The 21,170-nt window shown below is 39.7% G+C and overlaps 1 protein-coding gene across 2 annotated transcripts; it reads left to right on the top strand.

Annotated features, from left to right (window-relative positions):
* The first annotated feature begins 1,611 nt into the window (after positions 1-1,611).
* On the top strand, positions 1,612-17,791 carry LOC111239914 (voltage-dependent L-type calcium channel subunit beta-4-like). Of its 2 annotated transcripts, XM_022769858.1 has the most exons (13): positions 1,612-2,000; positions 6,068-6,238; positions 6,388-6,510; positions 6,653-6,780; positions 9,233-9,309; positions 9,800-9,819; positions 11,470-11,550; positions 13,213-13,271; positions 13,549-13,658; positions 13,833-13,984; positions 15,091-15,186; positions 15,444-15,629; positions 16,064-17,791. In XM_022769858.1, the coding sequence occupies exons 1-13, from the start codon at positions 1,956-1,958 to the stop codon at positions 16,325-16,327; spliced, it is 1,512 nt and encodes a 503-aa protein (XP_022625579.1). In that variant the 5' UTR covers positions 1,612-1,955; the 3' UTR covers positions 16,328-17,791. The 2 variants fall into 2 exon arrangements, with proteins under 2 accessions (XP_022625579.1, XP_022625578.1); XM_022769857.1 differs by lacking the exons at positions 1,612-2,000; positions 6,068-6,238; positions 6,388-6,510 and having other exon boundaries at positions 6,707-6,780; positions 9,237-9,309.
* Positions 17,792-21,170: the final 3,379 nt, after the last annotated feature.

Raw genomic sequence — 21,170 nt, 5'->3', positions numbered from 1 at the left:
ATGCAGACTACCCCCCTCTCTCTGCAAGTTGCCCCTGGCATGACGTGGACTACTACATATCATCAAGTGCCAAGGAGAATATGTCAGCTTCGGCAACGTGTAGGCAGCAGACAGAGTGTGTAGTGTTTCTGACGTAAGTTAGAGCTGTGTTATGTAACTTTATTTGTAACTTAATATAGAGGATAAGTTGTTTTTGTCAACATAAGTGGAGATGATGGGGGTGTATTGCAAATAGGTCTGTTAAGATTGGACACAGACACATTGTTGAACCGTATTGAGGTGTCACGGGCCTAACTTATCAAAACATCAGTAAGTAAGGGTGCCCACTAAACCCTGACACCTACAGTAGGCATGTTTCTGCCTGTTGTTTAAGTGCAGGTTTTAAAGAGTTTCTATGCAGAGGTTTGAATAGGTTTCACAGGTTTTAGCGAACATTTCTAACAGGTTTTCAAAACACAAGGGTTTTGAAGAGTTCCTTTGAGTTTGAGTACTTTGAGCAAGTTGTACCAGGTGCTAATGGATGTCAGTGGGTTTTGGGACGGTCTAGAGGAGGTACTGTATAAGTGGTTGCTGTGGCTGCCCGTTTGATGGTGCTGTATATTTGCTTGATGTTTGTAATTGTACTTATTTGGACAGAGGCTCATCATTTAGTAAGACTCTGAACTGGACCTCTACATGAGCACTCACTGTTCATTACAGTACACCCTGTCTATTATTTACTGCTGTGACATTACGACTTCTGAGGTAAAGAAAGTGCTCTTTTCCCCCTCGCTGCTTATCATATTTTATATCATCATTTATGAAGCCTTCTCCTAAATTATTGTTGTTATTTTTTCATCACGAGGATTAATAAATGGCCAAATTTCAAAATTACATATATTCTGTCATCGACTGAAATCACACAATTTCAGAAAGTGCCTATTTGAGATTTTATGCTGTGATAAAAAAAGACTGACTGACCCTCTCATTCATTTGGATGTAAGAAGTGTAAAGCTGAAATGATTAACCAATTAAAAGTTTAGTCGATCATCACAAAAACAATTGGCAGGTGAGGTGCATTGTGGGGATCTTGGACTTTCTAAAATCCTAGATATTCCTAAAACACAAAAGCATGATATGCCTGTCTTTTTTTTTTTTTAGAGATTTTTACTGTAGTATAGATATGCCACTCATGATTTGATTCCCAAGAGGAAATACGCTGCCATTCCTTTAAATACATGGATCAAATGTATAAATTCATCCTTTTATTATCAGAGCCAGATTAAATCTATTTTTCTGCCCTCTAGAGAATAAATAAGCAGAGTGAGGATGAGAGGTAACAGGGAAATGGAGGATGCTGCTCCCCTCTTACTCCTCCATCCCCCTCCCCCGATTCCTCGCTACCTCCCGCACAAAAAAAAAAAAAAAAAATCAAGGAGAGCGCTCATCCAAGCTGAGTGGACAGCCAGCCAGCCAATCAGCTCCTTGCACATTGGCTCTGTCATCAGGCTTGGATATTGAGGAAGGATCCACTGCTCCGCTGCTGCTGCTGCTGCTGCTGCTGCCGCCTCTGCTGCTCTTGCTGTGTATATGTATATGTGAGTGTCTGTGTGGGCGTGTGTGTGTGTGTGTGTGTGTGTGCGCGCGTGGAAGCCTGATGAAATGAAATGCCAGGATTGGGCTACCTCCAGGGAGAGCCTCTCCATCCTATAATGTGAGCCAGCCAGCAGCACTGTGGGATCAGGGAGAAGCTGCATCCATCAAGCGACGGGCCTCTGGAGGACCAGGCGTGATCCAACGGGAGGGGAGATATTTTTTTAAAATTATTGTTCTTAGCTGAGGAGAGAAGGGATTGTCGTCATCCCCCCATCCATCCTTTTTTTTTTCTCTGTGGTGCCCCCTCCTGCCTCCTCCGCCTCCACTCTCATTTTTCCCCCTCATTCTTCTAGAGGCACTCGTTGGAATATCAAACCTCCATGTATGACAATTTGTACCTGCATGGATTTGAAGACTCGGAGGCGGTGAGTGTTTGGATGTGTGTGCGTGAATCTGCTTTTGTTCTCTCTTGCTGTGTGTTTATTGATGGAAGTAGCTCAGCTGTGCACACACACACACACACACACACGCACGCACAAACACACACACACACACACACACACACACACACACACACCAACACACATAAGAGGCCTTTGATGGGTTAGCCAACAGTACACTGTAGCGTGATCGTGGGCTATGCTTGGCTGGAAGGGGGTTGGGTGGGTGGGTGTTGGTGTGTGTGTGTGTGGGGGGGGGCACATTAGGCAGATGGCTTCTGACGTGTGACATTCACACATTTCTGTATATATTTCTCTAAATATGTATGTGCGTGTGATGTGTGGTTCTGTATGTGCTGAATATGTGGCTGCAACCCGCCTGTGAGGCTGTAAGAACGGCTGTCAGGAAACCACCAGAGCCAGGAGGAGCCATTTAGTGCTCATCACACTCTGTACCTCTCAGAGATGGACCTAGCCCTGTTTCAAAGAGGAAGATGGAATGATGTTAATTACCCATTTCCCCCCTATTGCCCATTACACAGCCACACTCAAATGATAAATCCTCCTGTGTCACATTTCTACATTTATCACTTTTTAAAAAATAAGCAGCCGAATATTTCGTTGTCTGACCCTGCGACTGCGTGTTGTACAGGCTCTGCCGACGCTCGGTGGAACATGCATCGTGATGTCATTAAGTGGATTCTGATGTTGATGAGTCACATGCTGAAGCTACTCCATTGGATAATGGCTTAGATGCTACAGTGCAACCTCAACGCTTCCACACGGACAAACGAAATGATGTTCAGGATGACTTGTTAGTGTTGGACTGGAGGATTTTCAGAAATGGAGGCAAAATTGGTCTTGAGAAGAAAATACACTCACTGTTCTGGGGTAACTGGAGTCCACACAAATTATGCTTGCATGATTAACATCAACATATTTGTGACTGTTAACGGGTTACTCCAGCAGTCTAGTATCGCACATGCATAAAGTTTGGTGAACTTGCAAGAGATAGATTTTGGGAAGAGAAGGGTGGAAAGACCTAGATATCGTCACTTTTAGTTCAGAGTATGGGTTCATTCCCAGAAACACTGGATCCTACAATTCCCATAATCCAACTCTGTAGTGTTTTTCACTAGGCACTCCCTGCCTGATAAATGTCTCTCTGTCAATGTTTGTAACACAGGATTTCTCTTAAAGATTTCAAGTCTCCACTGCCAAGCTGAGCAGCTTTGTCAAGACTAAGAAAATAACCCTGATGATGTCATAATGATGTCATCAGGGTTATTTTCTTAGTCTTGACAAAGCTGCTCTGGAGCCATACATGATATTATACAAGTGTTTTCACAGGCTGAGTAGCACTCGTCATGATGAACCAACGGCTCTTGATGTTTAAAATTGGAGGAATGCCCATTTTACCAAAAAAATATTTTTCCTGTTAGTGATGCATCTCTTACTCTGTTCTTCTAAAATCCCCTCATCTGTGTATTTTCAATAAAAAAAAGAAATCTTGATTGTTTCCTGAACGTGGCACTTTGTGATTACATGCACACAATCCAGATGAGCGGTGTGCTGAAGTCAGGCCCTGCCACTGCTAGCTTGTAAAAAGCGAAAAAGTGCTTAGCTGGGATGACAAGCTTGATTGATCTTCTTGGGACTAATGGTCTTCCTTAATTGAATCATCATTAGCTGCTGATTGTTTAGATTAACACAGCAGAAAGAGGCACTTGGTCCAGACATGTCCTAGCAAAAAAAAAAATTGCATTACTGGAATTCTCTCAGTGTGGCAGTGAACGACTGCAAGTCCAGCATGTCCTGAGAGACCAATGAAAAGAGGCAGCAAGGAAACAAAACACAAAATCACTAGTTTAGAAATACCATTTTTTATATCCACTAAGAGCCTCTGTAACCTCCTTGATGGGCAAAATAATGTAGGATCAATGCAAAAATTAAATGAAATCATAGATTAGAAATCAATAACACACTTTAGCAGCTGTAACTACTAATGTAAACTGGTCAAATCTTGCATCACATGTCGGGCTAATGACATAATACAGTACTTATACAGTACATACTTCCAATTTTTGTCCAATTTCAAAACATGGATAAATCCTTCTGCTGCCCCTGTAATGTTGCTTATGCTAAACATTATGAACTTATTTGTGCCCTTGTCTATATTCTATCATGCATTAAGAAAATGAAGCTCATTGGAAAAGCTGATAAATGACTGTAAGTCTTTAAATACGTGATTATTAGGTATCTCAAGCTGTTTCTGTGATCTGTGGTTGTGCATGTCGGTGTAGCGCATCAAGAAGTCTACCTCTTATAGCACTGTTACTTAGGATTGTTAATAAACACAACTCTGTGTAATGCAGATTCCGCATTTTCTCCCACCTCATCTGGATTATTATCTGGATCTGCACCATAGATATGTCTGGTTTTTTTTGTTTTTTTTTACATTATTTCCTGAGAAATTCAGGAAAATGTGCGGCAGTATTAAGGAAAGTGAATCAAACAAACAAACAACCGAACAAACCAACAGACACAGGTGAAAACGTAACGTCCCTGGTGGAGATAACAAACAGCCACAAATCAGCAAAGCACACGGAGGCATTTGAGAAGAAAGGCTTCTTACTGAAATATGATCAAATATGAATATCAATAATTTTAAATACTAGTTAATCTATTTTATCTTTGAACTTACTATCTCACATTTTTGATTTAGTACCTTATAATTCGGACTTTATATATAAATTTTGACTTGTATCTCATATTTTTTGTTTTAACCTTTCATGTGTTTTTTTTTTTCTGGGATAAATGGGCTTCCATATGATCGTGACTAACAAGGATATTTTTTCTGGACAGAGATGTTCATGTTGCCGCTATGTTCAGTGATTTTTATATAACGATGTTACATTTAAGTTGTACTGTTCTCCATCATATGTGGAAAGTGAGCACAATAGAGGGTGGATACCTGAGCCCCATGGCACCTGACGGTCGCTACTCTCTCGGGCTCAGGCTCTGTTGGTGTCACATTTCGTGGCCAAATGGGATGATTGTATGAGAGAAGTAAAAAGAAAAAAAAGAAGTGGCTCCTTGTCTAGAAGATGCAGAAATCTGTCTGTCTTTCCAGTATTGTCTGGAAACGTGAGATTGGCTGCGTGTGGTCATACAAACTGCTGACAGCACAGGAATGGAAATTCCACTTTGTCTGAGATGCTCCTGGCAGTCTGCTCTTTTCTACATCATCCATTTCACCTGGTCTGCATTCACAGTGCCAAGCCACCACTCAGGACTTGGCACTCCCAATGCGAGACGATGTGAACCCCTAAACTTATGACAGTCAGTGATTCCATAAAGAATTTTTTTTTTCTCTCAGTTGATCTCATTGTTCTTGGCAGTTCTGATTATTTGACAGTCAATGAGATAAAGCTAGAGTGCATTTTATAACACAGCCGGTGTCGTGTCTGTATGAACCTCAGAGCTTTTGTGCTTTTTGGTCTATTCAGAGACGATCCGGATCATTCTAGTTCATCTGTCCACAGGATTTTCAGTTTAAGTCCTTGACTTTGGAACATGGTCTCACTCTGTGAAGAGGTGTTGAGTGTAGTTTTTCTCATGATTCCCGACTGCTCTCTCCTCAACGGGTTTTCAACAGTGAATCGTCAGTGAATTAGGAGCAGAGTGCTACTGTTCATCTGCATTAGTCATGCTTTGATCATACATTTTACAGTCTAGTTTCCTGTTACTCTAAATGGAGATTTTCCTACTGTACTGTACTGGCTGTGCAGGGTGAAATCTTTACAGCAGCTCTGGCTGACAGAAAAGGTGAGACTATTTTAATTGCCTGTAGCAGGGCTGTATTACTTGAGTGTGGTCTGGCGATGTTTTCCCATTGTTTCACACATATCTGTGGTGACCAAACCCTCCCAGTGGCCCCCCACACACACACACACACAAGATCGCAGGACAAATGAAGACGAATGTGAAGCAAGAATGTATGTTTTGTATCTCAACTTTTAGTAAAGCTAAGGTGTGGTTTCTGTTTGCAGGGCTCAGCTGATTCGTATACTAGTAGACCATCAGACTCAGATGTCTCTCTGGAGGAGGAGCGGGAGGTGCAGGCCCAGGTCCAGAGCCAGAGCCCAAGCCAGAGCCAAGGACCGGGACAGAGCCGTCAGGAGAGGGAGCAGCAGGCCACCATTCAACTGGAGAGAGCCAAGGTAGCCAACCTGTGACAAGACTTGGCCAGATTCATCTGTGGCTATGTCTATGCACACATACACAGACTGTTTTTGTCCTTAAAGGCTGATAAATGTTTTAGATCAGTGATTATTTGTATTTTGTTTGTGCATGTTTTTCCGTCCTCTAGACTAAACCTGTGGCATTTGCTGTAAGGACCAACGTCAGCTATTGTGGTGCACTGGATGAGGATGTTCCAGTACCAGCCACAGCCATCTCCTTTGACGCCAAGGATTTCCTCCACATAAAAGAGGTACATGTGTACTTTTTAATTAAACATGACAAAAATCACACACACAAAAATCTGTGAAACATGAACTTAATCATGAAAACATCTTCCATTTTCCTTGTTTTTTTTTGTTTTTTTTTGCTTTCTTTGATGTTATCGTCCTCAGAAGTTCAACAATGACTGGTGGATAGGTCGGTTAGTGAAAGAGGGCTGTGAGATCGGCTTCATCCCCAGCCCTCTGAAGCTCGAGAACATCCGGCTCCAGCAGGAGCAAAAGAGAGGACGAGTCCAAGGGTAAGTAACAGAAAAACACACTGGTCTCACTGTTGGATTCATACACTAAACATTACATGGTCGCACAACAGTTAATGCAAACACAAAATGAGTATTAGAGGCCATTTCTGTACATTATTCTTCATACTAATTAGAAATGTGGTTTATTGACAACTGTACAACAAACATTAAAGGCACCTAAGTGATGTAAGTGTTTAACTGTCTTAGAACAAAAATAAGATAAAAATCAAATCACTGGAAGGAAGGAAATAAAAACTTTCCAAAAAGAGACTCTTTTTTACTTTACCTGTTTGGGGCTAATAAGCAGCTGAACAGGCTCAATGTCTGAACTTGAAAAATATAATCTGACCATTTTTTCATTGCCTTTATTTCCATCTCCATGCTGAAGCTTTATGTTGTACATTAATGTCCGAACAGCTGCTGCAGATGTTGGCATTACAAGTTTGCCACCACTTTATCTCGTTACCTTAAGCTATGACTTCAACCATCATGTAACTCTATGAGTATCGGTGGTAGACAAACAAAACAATGCTGAGCAAGTCTGTACAAAATTGTAGGTGGTATCGTTTAGTAATTTTGTACCAGGCTGTAACTACCACTGGAGAGTTATCAAAAAAAAAAGAAAAACAATTGGGAGATAAACTTTACAAAAAAATGAATTTGAAGTAGAGCTGGAAATATTGATACATTTTCTCTTGATCAACTCATTCATTAATAGTTGAAAAGTCAAATATCTTTGACTTTTCATTTGTTGAACAAACAATTATAATCTAATTCATTATTTATGAGGCAGAAGGAAATTTTTTTTATAGTAAATTGTATTCGTCAGCCTCACATTTTACACATTTTGTTACTGAATGTACTCTGGAGGCTCAATTATGTTGTCAAAGACACAGCTGGTGTCTGTCCATACATCCTGAGCAGACCTGGGTGAGACTAATAAAGACAGCAACATTCTTTAACAAGACAGTGTAAAATCTGTCCATTTGCTCCTTGGTAAAAGCCTTAAAATCTCTTAGACTCTGTCAATCTCGCTGATTTATTTTGAAGTCTATTTTGACCCAGGTCTGCTCATGAATCATTCCTATTTACTCCATCACTTCTACTCATGCCGACGGTACCAGTGAAACAGTTTCAATAGCTGTAATTAGCGCTCCTATCAGCCTCCTAGTTTCCTTGTGTGTGTAATGTGTCTTGAAGGTTCTGTCGTCCAGAGTTTGTACAGTAACTCACATGTACTTCCTCAAGCCTTGTTGTTGAGTTTAATACTAATCTTACTAGACTGGAACGCTTCAGCGCTTCACTTACTAGCTTGACTTCTGTGGCTTTTTGTCACCAAGCCTCTCAGACAAGGAGAGACATTCAACCCCATTAACCAGGACTACATTTTCACTCACTGGAAAACAGTGTGAGGTATGCTGCCTTCCAGAGATGATGGAAAGTCAGAACTTATGGGAAAAAAAAGAAAATTAATGGATAAGCTGTTTAAGATAGAACATCTGGTTTTACATGTACCACTGTAAAATGTCATTTTAAACAATAAGTATCTCCATATTAATTCTGATGTCTACCTACTGGAGGCGTGACCAAGAAAATATGTAGGAAATAAAATGCCACACTATGATTAATTTACAGTTACAGCACTTTCAAAATAAACAAATTAAACAAATAGTGAATAAGGTGTTTTTGAAGAATTTGGAAAATAATGATGGCAGTCTTCACTAGTCTCCACAAGTAGTTAGAAGAAAATTAACATTGTCCATATCTGACGGGTGTTTTAACTCCTGGATTATGGTCCTCTGTAACTGTAACTCATCAGCTGGGAATTTCAGACTTCCATCTTCTGCATGGAACTCAGCATAACGTCTTCTCGCCCGCATGCTGCTCACATTTTCTCATCCTGTGTTAAAGCCAGCCTAGGTCTCAGTCAGATACACAAGGACCATGCAGGAAGCTCCTTATCAGACAGACTAATAGTCTTTAATAACTGGACACCTGTAACGAAAGAACAACTTAGGTAATGTGACCTGGTTTTTAGATTTTGTTGAGGAGTAGCCATAAAGTATGTGATTTCGATGTTGATCTGGGCAAAGAGAGTAAACTGCAGGCCTTCATATGTCCTCAGTATTACTGCGATTACACCTTAAAATCTTTACTGTTATGGCCATGGACTTTTGACATCAGTGGATTGGCTGCCTATCCTGCCTATGTTAACAAGTAGAGGAAATCAGCCCCCAAAATACTGATTAAACGTGAACATTTAGCAGTTGATTTTCCTTGCCTGTTTTACACCTTTTCTCTACAGTGAATGATCAGTTTAAGCCTTGATAGCATTGATTTTTGATTGATTTTGATTTTTGATTTCACTTGATTTTTTTCCTTTTGTCGGTTTCCGCATTAATACCATGGTGTGTTTCTGTCTTTTTTTCTTATTCCCTCTTGTCTTTTCCAGTAAGTCTGGAGGGAACTCTTCTTCCAGTGTAGAGGATGAGGTATCTGCCTCTATCCGACCCCTAATATCCTCAGCAGGTGAGAGCATCGGACAGGGGGAGAGGGCTGTTAATAGCCAGCTTCCAGATTAGACCGAGCATCCTGAACCACAACAACATAGAGAGAATAAGACTCTAAAGCCTTCCCATGTCTCTGCATAGAGCATAAGTTCACTGCGTAGAGTTGTTGGTACATTTTCCCATGATCCTCCTCTTCCTCCAGTTGAGGACTGCAGGCGCTCTGAGACTGGAGCTTACCACAGTGTGAACCCAACGACAAGACTATGAACCCCCCTCTGAACTGCACTCATGTGACTTTGTGAATATAACTTTAGGACAATAGAAACACTTTTTTTATATGTTTCATATTATATCGTGCTGGTTATCCTTGATAGGTTTCATTTGCTAAGAATTGTGATGAAAAGTTGCTCATGTGAAGCATGTTTGGATGTTTCTGAGATATTATGGCGACGCCTCCCCTGCCAGCAGCTACTGACGACACTGTCGCTGTCTTCTCTCCCCTCCCACAGGAAAGCAGAAACAGAAAGTGGTAAGTTGGTGACGGTAAAACCTACTCATTTACCATCCACTAGCCTCTTCTCCATCAGAAAACAACAGGAAGTAGCAGCATTGAGACATTTTGTCAGATAGGAAGCTACAACCTCATGCCACATCCTAGGACACATAATACTTCAGCCCTACTGAAGTATACAGTGACAAATCATCACCATTCCTGTGATGCCAAAGTACTTTAGTGCCACGTGTCATAACTGCAGCTGATACTTTTGATGGTAATAATTTTGGGAATGCAGTTGTGTTTTTGTTTTGTTTTTTACTTGCTGTTTACGTCCATCATGTTATGTATGTGGTTTGCAGTTCAGCTTTAGTGGCAACCAGACCAAAACATCTATATCAAAGAAATAGTTTCACATTTTGGGAAATATACTTATTTGCTAAGAGTGAAATGAGAAGATTGACACCACCACCCAATCAACCTAACCCAAAGTAAAAAAAAAAAAGAAAAAGAAAAAGTGACTACAACAAAGTCCATGGAGTTATTAAATTAGAAATGGAAGAAGGCTGAATGTTGTCAGAAAGTTTGCTTTGTGAATTGTGAAGACACCTTCAGCTGCTGTGGAAGCGACTGAAATATCTCATTGTGAAATGTAACCTACTTATCGGTGAACCTGAAACACCAGTCAGCTTGCAGCATAGAAATGTCTTATTTTGAAAAGATGGTAAGTTGAGTCATTAAGTTCGTCAGTGGATGGAGTTTACTAAGTTGTCATGGCGAAGGCTCAGTGTACAATACAGTCACTATATTATTGCACTGTCTCCGTGACAACTGCCCAAACTCCACCCACTCAGGAAGACAATGAGGTGCAGTCTAGAGTTTGTTTTCTTTGTTTTAAGTTCCTAAAGTCAAGAATGAACTTCCTCTCTCAACTTGAATATAGTTTTGTGGAGTGATGAATATACCACATGAATTCTGTGAATCCAAGAAACGTACTTGTGTGTTGCTTTAACATTACTATAGGAATGTTATAGTATTTTTTCATTTGCGTGTCAGCTCAGCATCTTTAAATAAACTCATTTACATATCTACATAATATCTATTAATATCTAGTATAATCACTTTGGCATGGTACGGTGTTGTGGTGCTCCTTATTGTGATATTTGGTCTGGTATCGTGTGAATGGATTAGACTGTAGTTTTGTGATATTACGACACCAGTGTAGCTAATCATATCCATCTATCTATGTAGCAAATGAAAACATTTATCAGCCGGTCAACATGTAACAACATGTTCTGCCAATTGTTTGAAACTAAATCTTTTATTGAAGTCAGTTGCCAAAAGATGTATTCATTAATTAAATTACCAAATAATAATGTCCTATATTATCAGGAAAAGTAAAGTCTCTGTCAAAGTGATTTGACATTTTGCATGGATTAATTGCTTTGCAAATTGTTTTATTTTCATTTTTCATGTTATTACATTTGGAGAAGTTACAACAATTAGTACATTATCATTTGCTACATGCCCCAACATGACAATATACCATTTAAGACTAATTGTGACTGAAGTTCAGCTGACTCTCTGGTTTTATGTAAAACACTGTTTTCTGTGGAGTTATTTTGGGTCCATTGTTTTGCTTGTGATGAGTCGACCGCTGCTGATGAAATATTTCTGCATCAACAGACGGAGCACATTCCCCCGTACGACGTGGTTCCCTCCATGAGGCCTGTAGTGCTGGTGGGACCCTCGCTCAAGGGTTATGAGGTGAGCTGCCACTGTTGGAAAAAAAAATCAAAAATATCCTTTTACTTTTGTCACTGATTAAGAGTTTGTTTTTCACACACGGTAAATATCACTGACTCAGCGTCACTGAATGAAAGCTTGAATATACAGCTTATTAAATGGGATCTTTACTGATTCAAAAATGACAAGATTACAGAAAGGAGTTGAGTCCTGTACGTCTTTTCCTCAGTCACCCAAAATAGCTCGCTGTTGGCGCAGTTAATGGTGAATGTGTCATCGCCCACGTAACATCCAGATTGCAGCCAGACTAATGAGGAGACTAAGAGGTCACATGAAAATATGTTGTATAATTGGCAGATTTGAGCTTTTTTGGGAAGAGCATCTTCCTTTAACTGCCTTCATTGCTTTCATTGCTTTCTATAAAGGCACTGTTTACAAATCGTGTGCTAAATATTGGTAAAAATATACAGTTCTATAATTGTCATGAAATACAGAAGTTGATGAAACCCAAGAGCTGTTAACTGTCACATGAGAAGGATGTAGATACTGACGCCTACGGGTTATATTTAGGAGACAATGAGGATGTGGATGGAGCTTAAAGTCAATATTAGGAACATTCACAACATTTAATGCTTTCAATATGAGGATGACAAACACTGACTGAAACAACAACTGATTATTCTAAAATACACAGTAGAGCTTAAGGCTGTAAGACCAAAACAATGAGCTAAAGCAGCTGAATAGCTCCAAATAACTGGGGGATATTTTCAGTGGGTTCATCACAACCAGCAACCACTTTAACATTAGTCATGTTTTTTCATACTGAAAAAATCAGTGTGACACCTTTTTAGAAAAGTGTCTTTTTTACAATAATACTGATACTGAAAACATGGACAAAGCAAAGGATGGAGTTTAAAATTCACAATAGACAAAAGAAAAAATACGAACTGCAAAGATATTTAAAGTCACAATAAAATAAAAGTTAGCATCATTAATTTATTCCACTGCTGGTAACATGGGAAACATTTGATGACGACAGATCAATCCTGTTTAGTCAGATAAGGCATCATATGTCATTATGTTTTTTTAGCAACACAAGAAATGCCATCTGTCTTGTCCTCCTGATGGATGGGGGCTTATTCATATTTTGAGTCATGGTGGGAGGGGGGGCTGGAGCCTCTCCCAGCATGCACTGGGCAGGAGCCAGGGAAAACACTGTGGACAGATTATCATTCTGTGGCAGTCCTAACACAGAGACACACACATTTACATTACTATTTACACCTGCAATTAGAAACCAAAGAAGGAAACCAAACTTGAACTGAAGCTAAACACAGACAGAACCAGGGTTGAGTTTCGTGTTCATAGTGAAACAGCTGGATATAAATGCCACAAGGTTATTTTGTATTGAACCAGGAAAGCCTCATTGAAATTAAACATGTTTTTGAAAAGCTGTTGTCTGAAATAGACAGCAGTCAAATTGATTATAGACAGATAAAATAGACAGATCACGATTAAACAGAAACGTGATTCTAAAATCATGAATAATGTTTCTGTTACAATCATGGAAAAGATTGAATCCTTAAAACAACATAAACTGCACCTTAAATCAACCCAGTGACCATCTTAAACAATGAAACCACAACAATAAGTTCTGTTTACAACTTCTGTTTGTCTACACAGGTGACAGACATGATGCAGAAAGCACTGTTTGACTTCCTCAAGCACAGATTTGACGGCAGGTAAGACAAGTGTGACAAGAGTTTGATTATTTTTGTTTTTGGTTAAAGTCACATCTTGGACACTACTGGATAAAGTGGAGGAATGATGCAAATCACTGCATTTTAATGTGTCTACATTGGATTCTCTTCACCCTAGGAAGCAAAAATTTAAAAAAAGCGTACAGGTCAGAGTTTACAGCTGCGCATAAGATGAATGTGATTTTTATTTTTTTACAATAGCAGATGTAAAAGAGCAAAAGATGTTATATGTATTTTCATATTTGTCCTATTTTTACAGGATATCTATCACACGTGTCACGGCAGATATATCATTAGCCAAGCGGTCTGTTCTCAACAATCCCAGTAAGAGGGCCATCATTGAAAGATCCAACACTCGCTCCAGCTTAGGTAAGAAAGCTCTACATGTTGCAATGTGCTCAGTTTATCTTTTCAGTACTAATCAATAAATCGACTAGTCGTTTAACTTTAAACTCTTACATATTTGAAATAGACAGTGACACGGGCTGATTCAAGGGAAGTGTTGTTAATTAACTATTAACTATTTGATCATTGATTCATCAGCTGAGGTTCAAAGTGAGATCGAGAGGATCTTTGAGTTGGCGCGCTCCCTGCAGCTGGTGGTGCTGGATGCTGACACCATCAACCACCCAGCCCAGCTGCTCAAGACCTCCCTGGCCCCCATCATTGTGCATGTCAAGGTCTCCTCGCCAAAGGTACTGTATGATGGAAGGACACAGATAAACATAAAAGACACATCTCAAAGTAATAAGATCAGTTTAACTCAACAGCTGGTTGCATTTAGTTTTTATGTAGTGTTTTGTGAATCCACATAACTCTTTTATTTAGTGGGTTACAACCTAATAATCAAGTAAAGCCTGGACAAAGCTTAAGCATATGATATGATCTCTACAGCTACTGTCCCACAGAGTCATTCAGTTGGTGGAGACCAACAGCAACAACTCCTAGACATGTTAAAGGTAACAGTCTCTATGTTGGGTTGATACTTTCCCTCCACTGGTGTAAGAGCTCAGCACAAACACAGTGTTCCCTGCAAAACCAGCATGAAATACTGGACTTGAACGTCTCTGACTGAGACGCAAGACTTTTAAATGTAGTGTGTGGAGTCAGTACAGGTCTGGTTTCAGATCCACACCAAGGCACCTTTGCATGGAGGAGTACGTCTGCTGCACTTTTTCCCTCTACACTGGGGCTACAGTAATGACCACTCAGACTCGTTGAGAACCTCCCAAATACTACTCCTGTGTGTCTTCAAATTTTGAGTGAGAGGGTGCATCCTGGTCTTTCTCACTGGTTAACATCACTTCCTCCTAGCACGCAAAATGCTCGCTTTGCTACAGCTGACCCAGTAAAACCGACCAGGAAGCAGCAACATCGGCTGTAAAACCAGGAGACAGGATTCTATAAATACTTCCAATAATTCTGCATACACATTAGAAGTGCGGTCTCTTACATATTTTTTATAGTTTATTTAATTTATGTCTGACATGTAATGAATTAATGAATCAATTCAGTTCATTTCAGATCAATAGACAGACATGATAAAATGATTAAAAACAGATATTCAAACTAACTATCAATATGAATGGACGGGTCTAAAGGAGGAAAAACAGCACATACATCTGCAGTTTTTTAATATACCCCGTTGCTTATTATAAACTAGAATTTCCACACCCCTCCACCACTTTTGCACTGCGCATGTGATGAGGAGGGTACTGAGTGACCTGAAACGAGTGCAGCCAAAGCTGTGATACTTTCATTATAACTGGAGCATCATGTACTTTCTTATCCTGCCGTCCAGGTCCTGCAGAGGCTAGTCAAGTCCAGAGGAAAGTCCCAGAGCAAACACCTGAATGTCCAGCTTGTGGCGGCAGACAAATTGGCCCAGTGTCCCCCAGTAAGTGACCATTCTCGTATACTGGCTAATGACTTTCACTTTTTCACAAAATCCAAAAGCTTTCCTGAATCTTATATTTTGTGTCTTATTTCAGTTTCTCTGTGTGCATGGTGTTATGTTAAAGCATTCTTTACACAGTACATAGTGACACAGCAGGACCTCACATACAGTGTCAGCCTGGAGATCATAAGCGCTCCATCTCATTTTCATCGTTACCTTCGTCTTACTTCTTTCCTCCGACCATCTGCTGCTAACAGGAAATGTTTGACATCATCCTGGACGAGAACCAGCTGGAGGACGCCTGCGAGCATCTCGCCGAATACCTGGAGGCCTACTGGAAAGCAACCCATACCTCGATGGCAACGCCCCTAAACCCCCTGCTGGGACGCAACCTGGGCCCAACCACTCTCACCCCCTATCCCACCAGCATCTCTGGACTGCAGGTACAGAAACCATCCCATCACAAGTTAAATCCTTGTGTTTCTGTTACTTCTTGCGACCCAAATATACAATTTAATGCCATTGTTGTGTTGAAATTTCTTTGTCAGAAATGAGCATTTGACCAGTGAAATCCATTGAAAAAAACATTGTTCCTGAATGTACATGATCTACATAGAGTATTATAAAGTGAATATACATATATACACATATACATAGATAAATATAGATTTATACATTTCATCAGACCCACTGCCAGTCAGTGAAATTCACTATCCTTTTAATATCTGACCAAGATTATGAAGCATGAAAAGCAAAATATCATCATGGCCACAAGAGCTCAGACGCTCTCCCTCTGACCAGTTGGATAAAAAGAAAAACGGAGTACTGCATTGTTGCCCCAGCCTCACCCGTGTCCTTGGTGTGTCCATGTGATTAGCAGAGCCAAAGAATGCGACAGAGCAACCACACGGGAGATCATTCCACCCCGAACGAACGACGCAACCTGATGACATCGGACGAGAATTACCACAACGAGCGGGCGCACAAGGGACGCAACCGCATGTCGTCTGGTTCGCAGCATAGCCGAGAACAGCAGGACCCCTACCAGGACTACCAGGACCCCTATCAGGATGCATACAAGCCACATCGCAATCGCAGTTCACCGGGCAGCTACAGCCATGACTCCCGGCACCGGCTCTGAGCCCAAGTCTATCACCACCGGGGCCCAAATGGCCCAGATACCACCCAAAATAAACGCTGCAACAGAGCCAAGATGGTCCCAAATTGTACCTTTTTGTTTTAGTTTGCGTTCATTTGTTTTATCTACCTGGCAATTTTTCTCTTTCAAAGTCAAACAAAGTCATGTTCAGGTGTTTGTTTTTAATCAAGCTGCCAGGGCAACCCCATCAATCAACAGCGTGAGTAGTCAAGAGGTTCAGGATGCCAACATTAACTTATGCTGTAAAATCAATTCCTCTAATTTATGTTACTGGGACCTTTTGGGATTGTACTAACACGATGCTCAGCAGACGTGCAGCGCAGATTGTGCTTGTTGCCTGTGTCAGCAAGCTAATTATGGATAGTGGTCAGATGGTGATGGTGTATGGGCTTCTAAGTGCCTGGGACATCGCACCAGGTCAGAGGGAGGTCCATTGCACACAGACTGCTGAAGGCTGCTGACCCCTATTGTGGGCCATGTATAAATCCTCTCACCATTTAGCTTATTGCATGCTGATAGATGATCAACCTCCGCATCCACTTCATTGATATTTTGTACCCAGCATTCTGGATTCTCCCGAGATGAGGTGTAGATACGGAGGTCCAATTTTCTAAATCACCTGACTGTGGGTAGGCGGAAGGTGCTGGGTTTGTGGTGGGGCGTGAAGATGATATTTGGTTGCTAGTTTTGAAAACTGGTGCTTCACATTCCCAAACTATTTTGCTATTTGAAAGTCACTTTGAGCAAGGCCAGCTTTTCTGTAGCATAGCTTTAGGATTTCATTTGGGTGAAGACCCTCACCGTCATAAGCAGAAACAGGTTCTGATGGTGCTGGGATCAGATCTCAGTTACACTGTAGGGGAAGGCAATACTGCTTCTGTTCTAAACAGGTAGCACTTAGCGAGTTAGAGAAGGAAATAGATGTGACAGTCTGTCAGATAGTATAGTGAAATACAATAGCAAAATAATACTTGAGATGCATTTGATGTTGTTGAGATGTGGACCAGCATAAAAACCAACGCTGCGAGAACCTTTCGAGCAGTTTGGGATGTTCTGTCTGATGTTTTTGCCCCTGCCAGCGTGAATAATAAGATTTGGAACTTTTTATTTATTTATTTTTTTAGTTTAACAGACCTAAAGGAGCATCTGCTGCTGAAGCTACAGGTTGTTTTGCATTTATTAGCAATGAAATCAGTCATTTAGAGGTAAAACAAAACGTGTACATGTTGGTTACCAAGTCAATAGTAAGTCATGCAATTGGTTAATTGCTATCAATGTTCCTTCTGTTGGTTTTAGGGGATTAAAGCATTAAAAATGTGACATGGCAGGATCGATTGCATCATGTTCATTCTCTGTGTAGCTGGCATGTTGTCCTGACTGCAGAGCATGTTCCCTCCAAACGTAAAATAGAACCCTTCTGTAATCAAGTTGATGTTTGTAGAAGTATAGGGCACTTTTCTCCAAAAAAAAAAGAAGAAAAAAAAAAAAGAAAAAAAAAAAGAAAAAGATGGCCCAGATTACAGATGAATGATATTTCTGGAACCATGAGGTTTGTAACTAAATACACTGAAATGACACACTGAAAACTTAAAGTGTTGGTTTATGTCATTCAGGAAGAGTTTGAGTGGATTGCATGAGGGGACTTCACAATGATAATAGTTTCTCTTAATTCAGAATTTTGTTATATGGTAGAAAGTGCACTGAAACAACTGTCAAACAGTGATATAGCCCTGGCCCTCACAAAGACATGGGCAATCGTTTACCTAACAAACATGGTGCTTTGTATGAAAGCAGAGAGCTGCTGTGGTTGCTAATCATGATTCCAAGGCTTGTTGTGATGATCAAAATACACTGTACAAATATTATTCTTTGAAGATATCAAATTGTCTTGTGATTACGACTTATCTTATCATTTTCAGATAACAAACTGTGGTAGCTTGCCCATTTTAAGGCCGAGGCTTTGAAATAATGACACTTTTGGCAAAATAAAAGATTAAATTGAACAAATACTCAGTGTTTCCTTAGCTCAAATGTCTTTAAGACATCCGGCAAAATAAAGCACCATTTGCTATCCTGAAACTATGAGATAGTTAAGTCGTTATCTTTGAGTGACAAAACAACCATTAGAACAAAATGTATTATCTCAACAGTCTGTAGTCTAAAGATATGAAGATAATAAGGTTGATAACATTTTGGCTGCTCTTGGCTTCCGTTGGGGGATATGTGCGCTGACTATTTCACGTACTTCCCTGGCAGTGTGTCTTTAAGTGGTCTTTGTTCTGTGTTGTTTTACCACACAAGTAGACAGTTTGCATTGCAATGCCTCAAAATGCTATAACCCACATAAAATTCAAGTTATGTTATTTTCTATACCAGTATGGAGGACCAAACCTGACATAAATAATACCTAAATGAATTGATGAATGAATTATGTCATTTAAAAAGTTTTTATGCTTTTTTTATTTACACTTTTTTAAATCAAACTTCCAAGTTATTTGACCATTTTCATTCCTTTAATCAATCAATTTATTTTCTAGTAAGTCAAGATTGTTCCTTTATCTTCTGGCGTAAACCAATGCAGACACACTGCCAGAGAAATATATTTTTCAAAGTGAAACAAACAATTGAATTTCCTGTTGTTTTCTCTGATATCAAATGTGTACAATGTGAAACAGAACACATCTGTCAAAAAGAGTTTTCTTTGGCATGTTTGGATGAATCTTGAAGCTACTTTTAACCTTTAGACTTCTCCCCTTCTAACAACAACGATGCACAGTAGTGACAGCTGCAGCACCAGATTAGCTCGGTGCCTTACAAGCAGTGAATGAACCTCTAAAAAATAAATACTGGCTCAATAGATGATCCATTCCCTTAAATATTGAGTCATAATGTTTTTTTTGTCTGGGATCTATACAGAGTGCTATCTAAAACCAATATGAATGTAATTCATAGGGATACTAAAGGTTGAATAAATAATCTGGTTGCTCGTAGGATTTAGCTTTCAACATTTAGTCTTGATAATATCTCCTTTAATTACTAAGAAAACTAGTCAGGAGGATATTTCATGCTGCTGTTGATATAAATTCTGTCCTACATAACAGATATTTGACTGTCCCCAATAATTTTACAGCGTGACACAGTTTCAAGATGTCTTGAAGAGACCTAATTAGATTAAGTTTCCTCCCCTCACGCCACTGACAACAACTTAAGCCTGACCTGACATTAAATGCTGAGAAATGTTTTCTGGTGCAAAGCAGCTCCTAATTTATTGATTTAAACTTAAGAATAGGGGTCATATCTTCTCATATAGATAGATCACTTTGTATAGATCTGGATAAAAGGGAAAAAGTAATGCTGAACAATGTGTATAGCACAAAAGAGGAAGCAAAAAAAAAATGAAGGTGGTTTTTGAGCAGGTGTTCCTACAATGTGAATCTGTTATAAGGACAGATTATTTCAAGAATTTCTTTCCCCACAAAGAAGACTGCAAATGAAAAAGAAGGTGTTAAAGTGCATAATGCTACTGTTTACAAGCACGCTTTTCTGTCTCATTCTGCCCCATAGCATAAAAATCCCATTGGTTGATTGAACAGGGAGCCATTTTCCATTTGAAATCAAACCAACCAATGTTGAGCTGGGCTGCTTGAGACAATCAGAAGGGATTTCCAGACCAGCGCCCCACCATCCCTCTCTTTGTGAATGCCCTAAAATGATGAGAGACATTTGCCCTTTTGAGCTGTGGAATTAGATCAGTACAAAATAACACCACACTCACTCACCGACCTCAAAAAAAAAACTGCCTGTCCTGGCTTTCTTTTACATTTGTTTCGCCTTTACCCGTGGCCAAACTTTTGTCTCCAAACAAAATTCATTGTTTTTATTTTTCACAGATTAAATCTCAAGGTGACCACAAAATACAAAACTTATAGGGAGATTTTTCTTTGGTAAAATGTAAAACAAAAGAAAAAAAGAAACAAAAGAAGCAAAAGAACAAACATTTATTCCAGTAGAAAAGTAATAGATGAATATTTGCTGGCAATTATTTTTATAACAAATAAATGTACATAATGTCTTTGAGAGATGCTATTTGCTGTATACATGTGCTGAAATGAGACGACGACCCATGTGGGACGCTTGGAGCAACAGCAAGGTCCAGTATACAAAGTTTCAGTAATGTGCAATACAAAACGGCATGCTGTTTTAAAAATGAGGATCTTCATGTACTGTACTATGCAACCGCAAACTGTGTACATCGCTTCATGCTGTGGCTTCTCCAACCAACCACCCTTTTCCAAGCAGCTTCATCTGGACTTTTAAGGGAATTTTTGTGTTTATTGTTTGTTTTTTTTTCTGTGGAAGATGAAAACCTAAGAGGCTAATGCGGTATTGCATGCATAATATACCATTCTAATTTATAAAAAGAAGTTAAAGAAAAATAAATGAAATCGGAGGTGATTGTGTTTAAGGCAAGGCTACAAGTGACTTCAAACATTTCTTTTTCAAAATAAAAGAGTGGTTCTAAAGTTTGTGTAAAGTATGTTTTTACTGTAGTGAATGTTTGATTATCAAAAAAAACAAACAAGATTCACTCTCATTTTCTTGTATTGTGATGTATTTTGCTAATGTTTTGATTCACACTTTCTCTTGACTTTTAAATCATTGACAAGCAAGAGGCAGAAATTTGGGCACCACAATAAAATCACTTTTGTGTTTTCAGTATTTTTAAGCAGCAACCCCGCTCCAAACCCTGAACCTGTGTGATGCCTGACATCTAGTGTTGAAAAGCAAGTACTCCCATGTGTTTTTGCAAGTGAACATGTAATGT

This window comes from Seriola dumerili, unplaced genomic scaffold, assembly GCF_002260705.1.
Source record: "Seriola dumerili isolate Sdu_G_001 unplaced genomic scaffold, Sdu_1.0 BDQW01006251.1, whole genome shotgun sequence".
NCBI classification, from domain to species: domain Eukaryota; kingdom Metazoa; phylum Chordata; class Actinopteri; order Carangiformes; family Carangidae; genus Seriola; species Seriola dumerili.
The sequence above is the reverse complement of the archived record's forward strand: the minus strand, read 5'-3'. Positions and strand labels throughout refer to the sequence as shown.

What these genes read in the sequence shown, in the direction of transcription:
- LOC111239914 (XM_022769858.1), top strand. Translation starts at nt 1,956, where the DNA reads ATGTATGACAATTTGTACCTGCATGGATTTGAAGACTCGGAGGCG. An exon ending in ATTTCCTCCACATAAAAGAG is followed by an intron (nt 6,511 to 6,652) that starts GTACATGTGTAC and finishes TATCGTCCTCAG; the next exon opens with AAGTTCAACAATGACTGGTG. An exon ending in CCAGCATCTCTGGACTGCAG is followed by an intron (nt 15,630 to 16,063) that starts GTACAGAAACCA and finishes CCATGTGATTAG; the next exon opens with CAGAGCCAAAGAATGCGACA.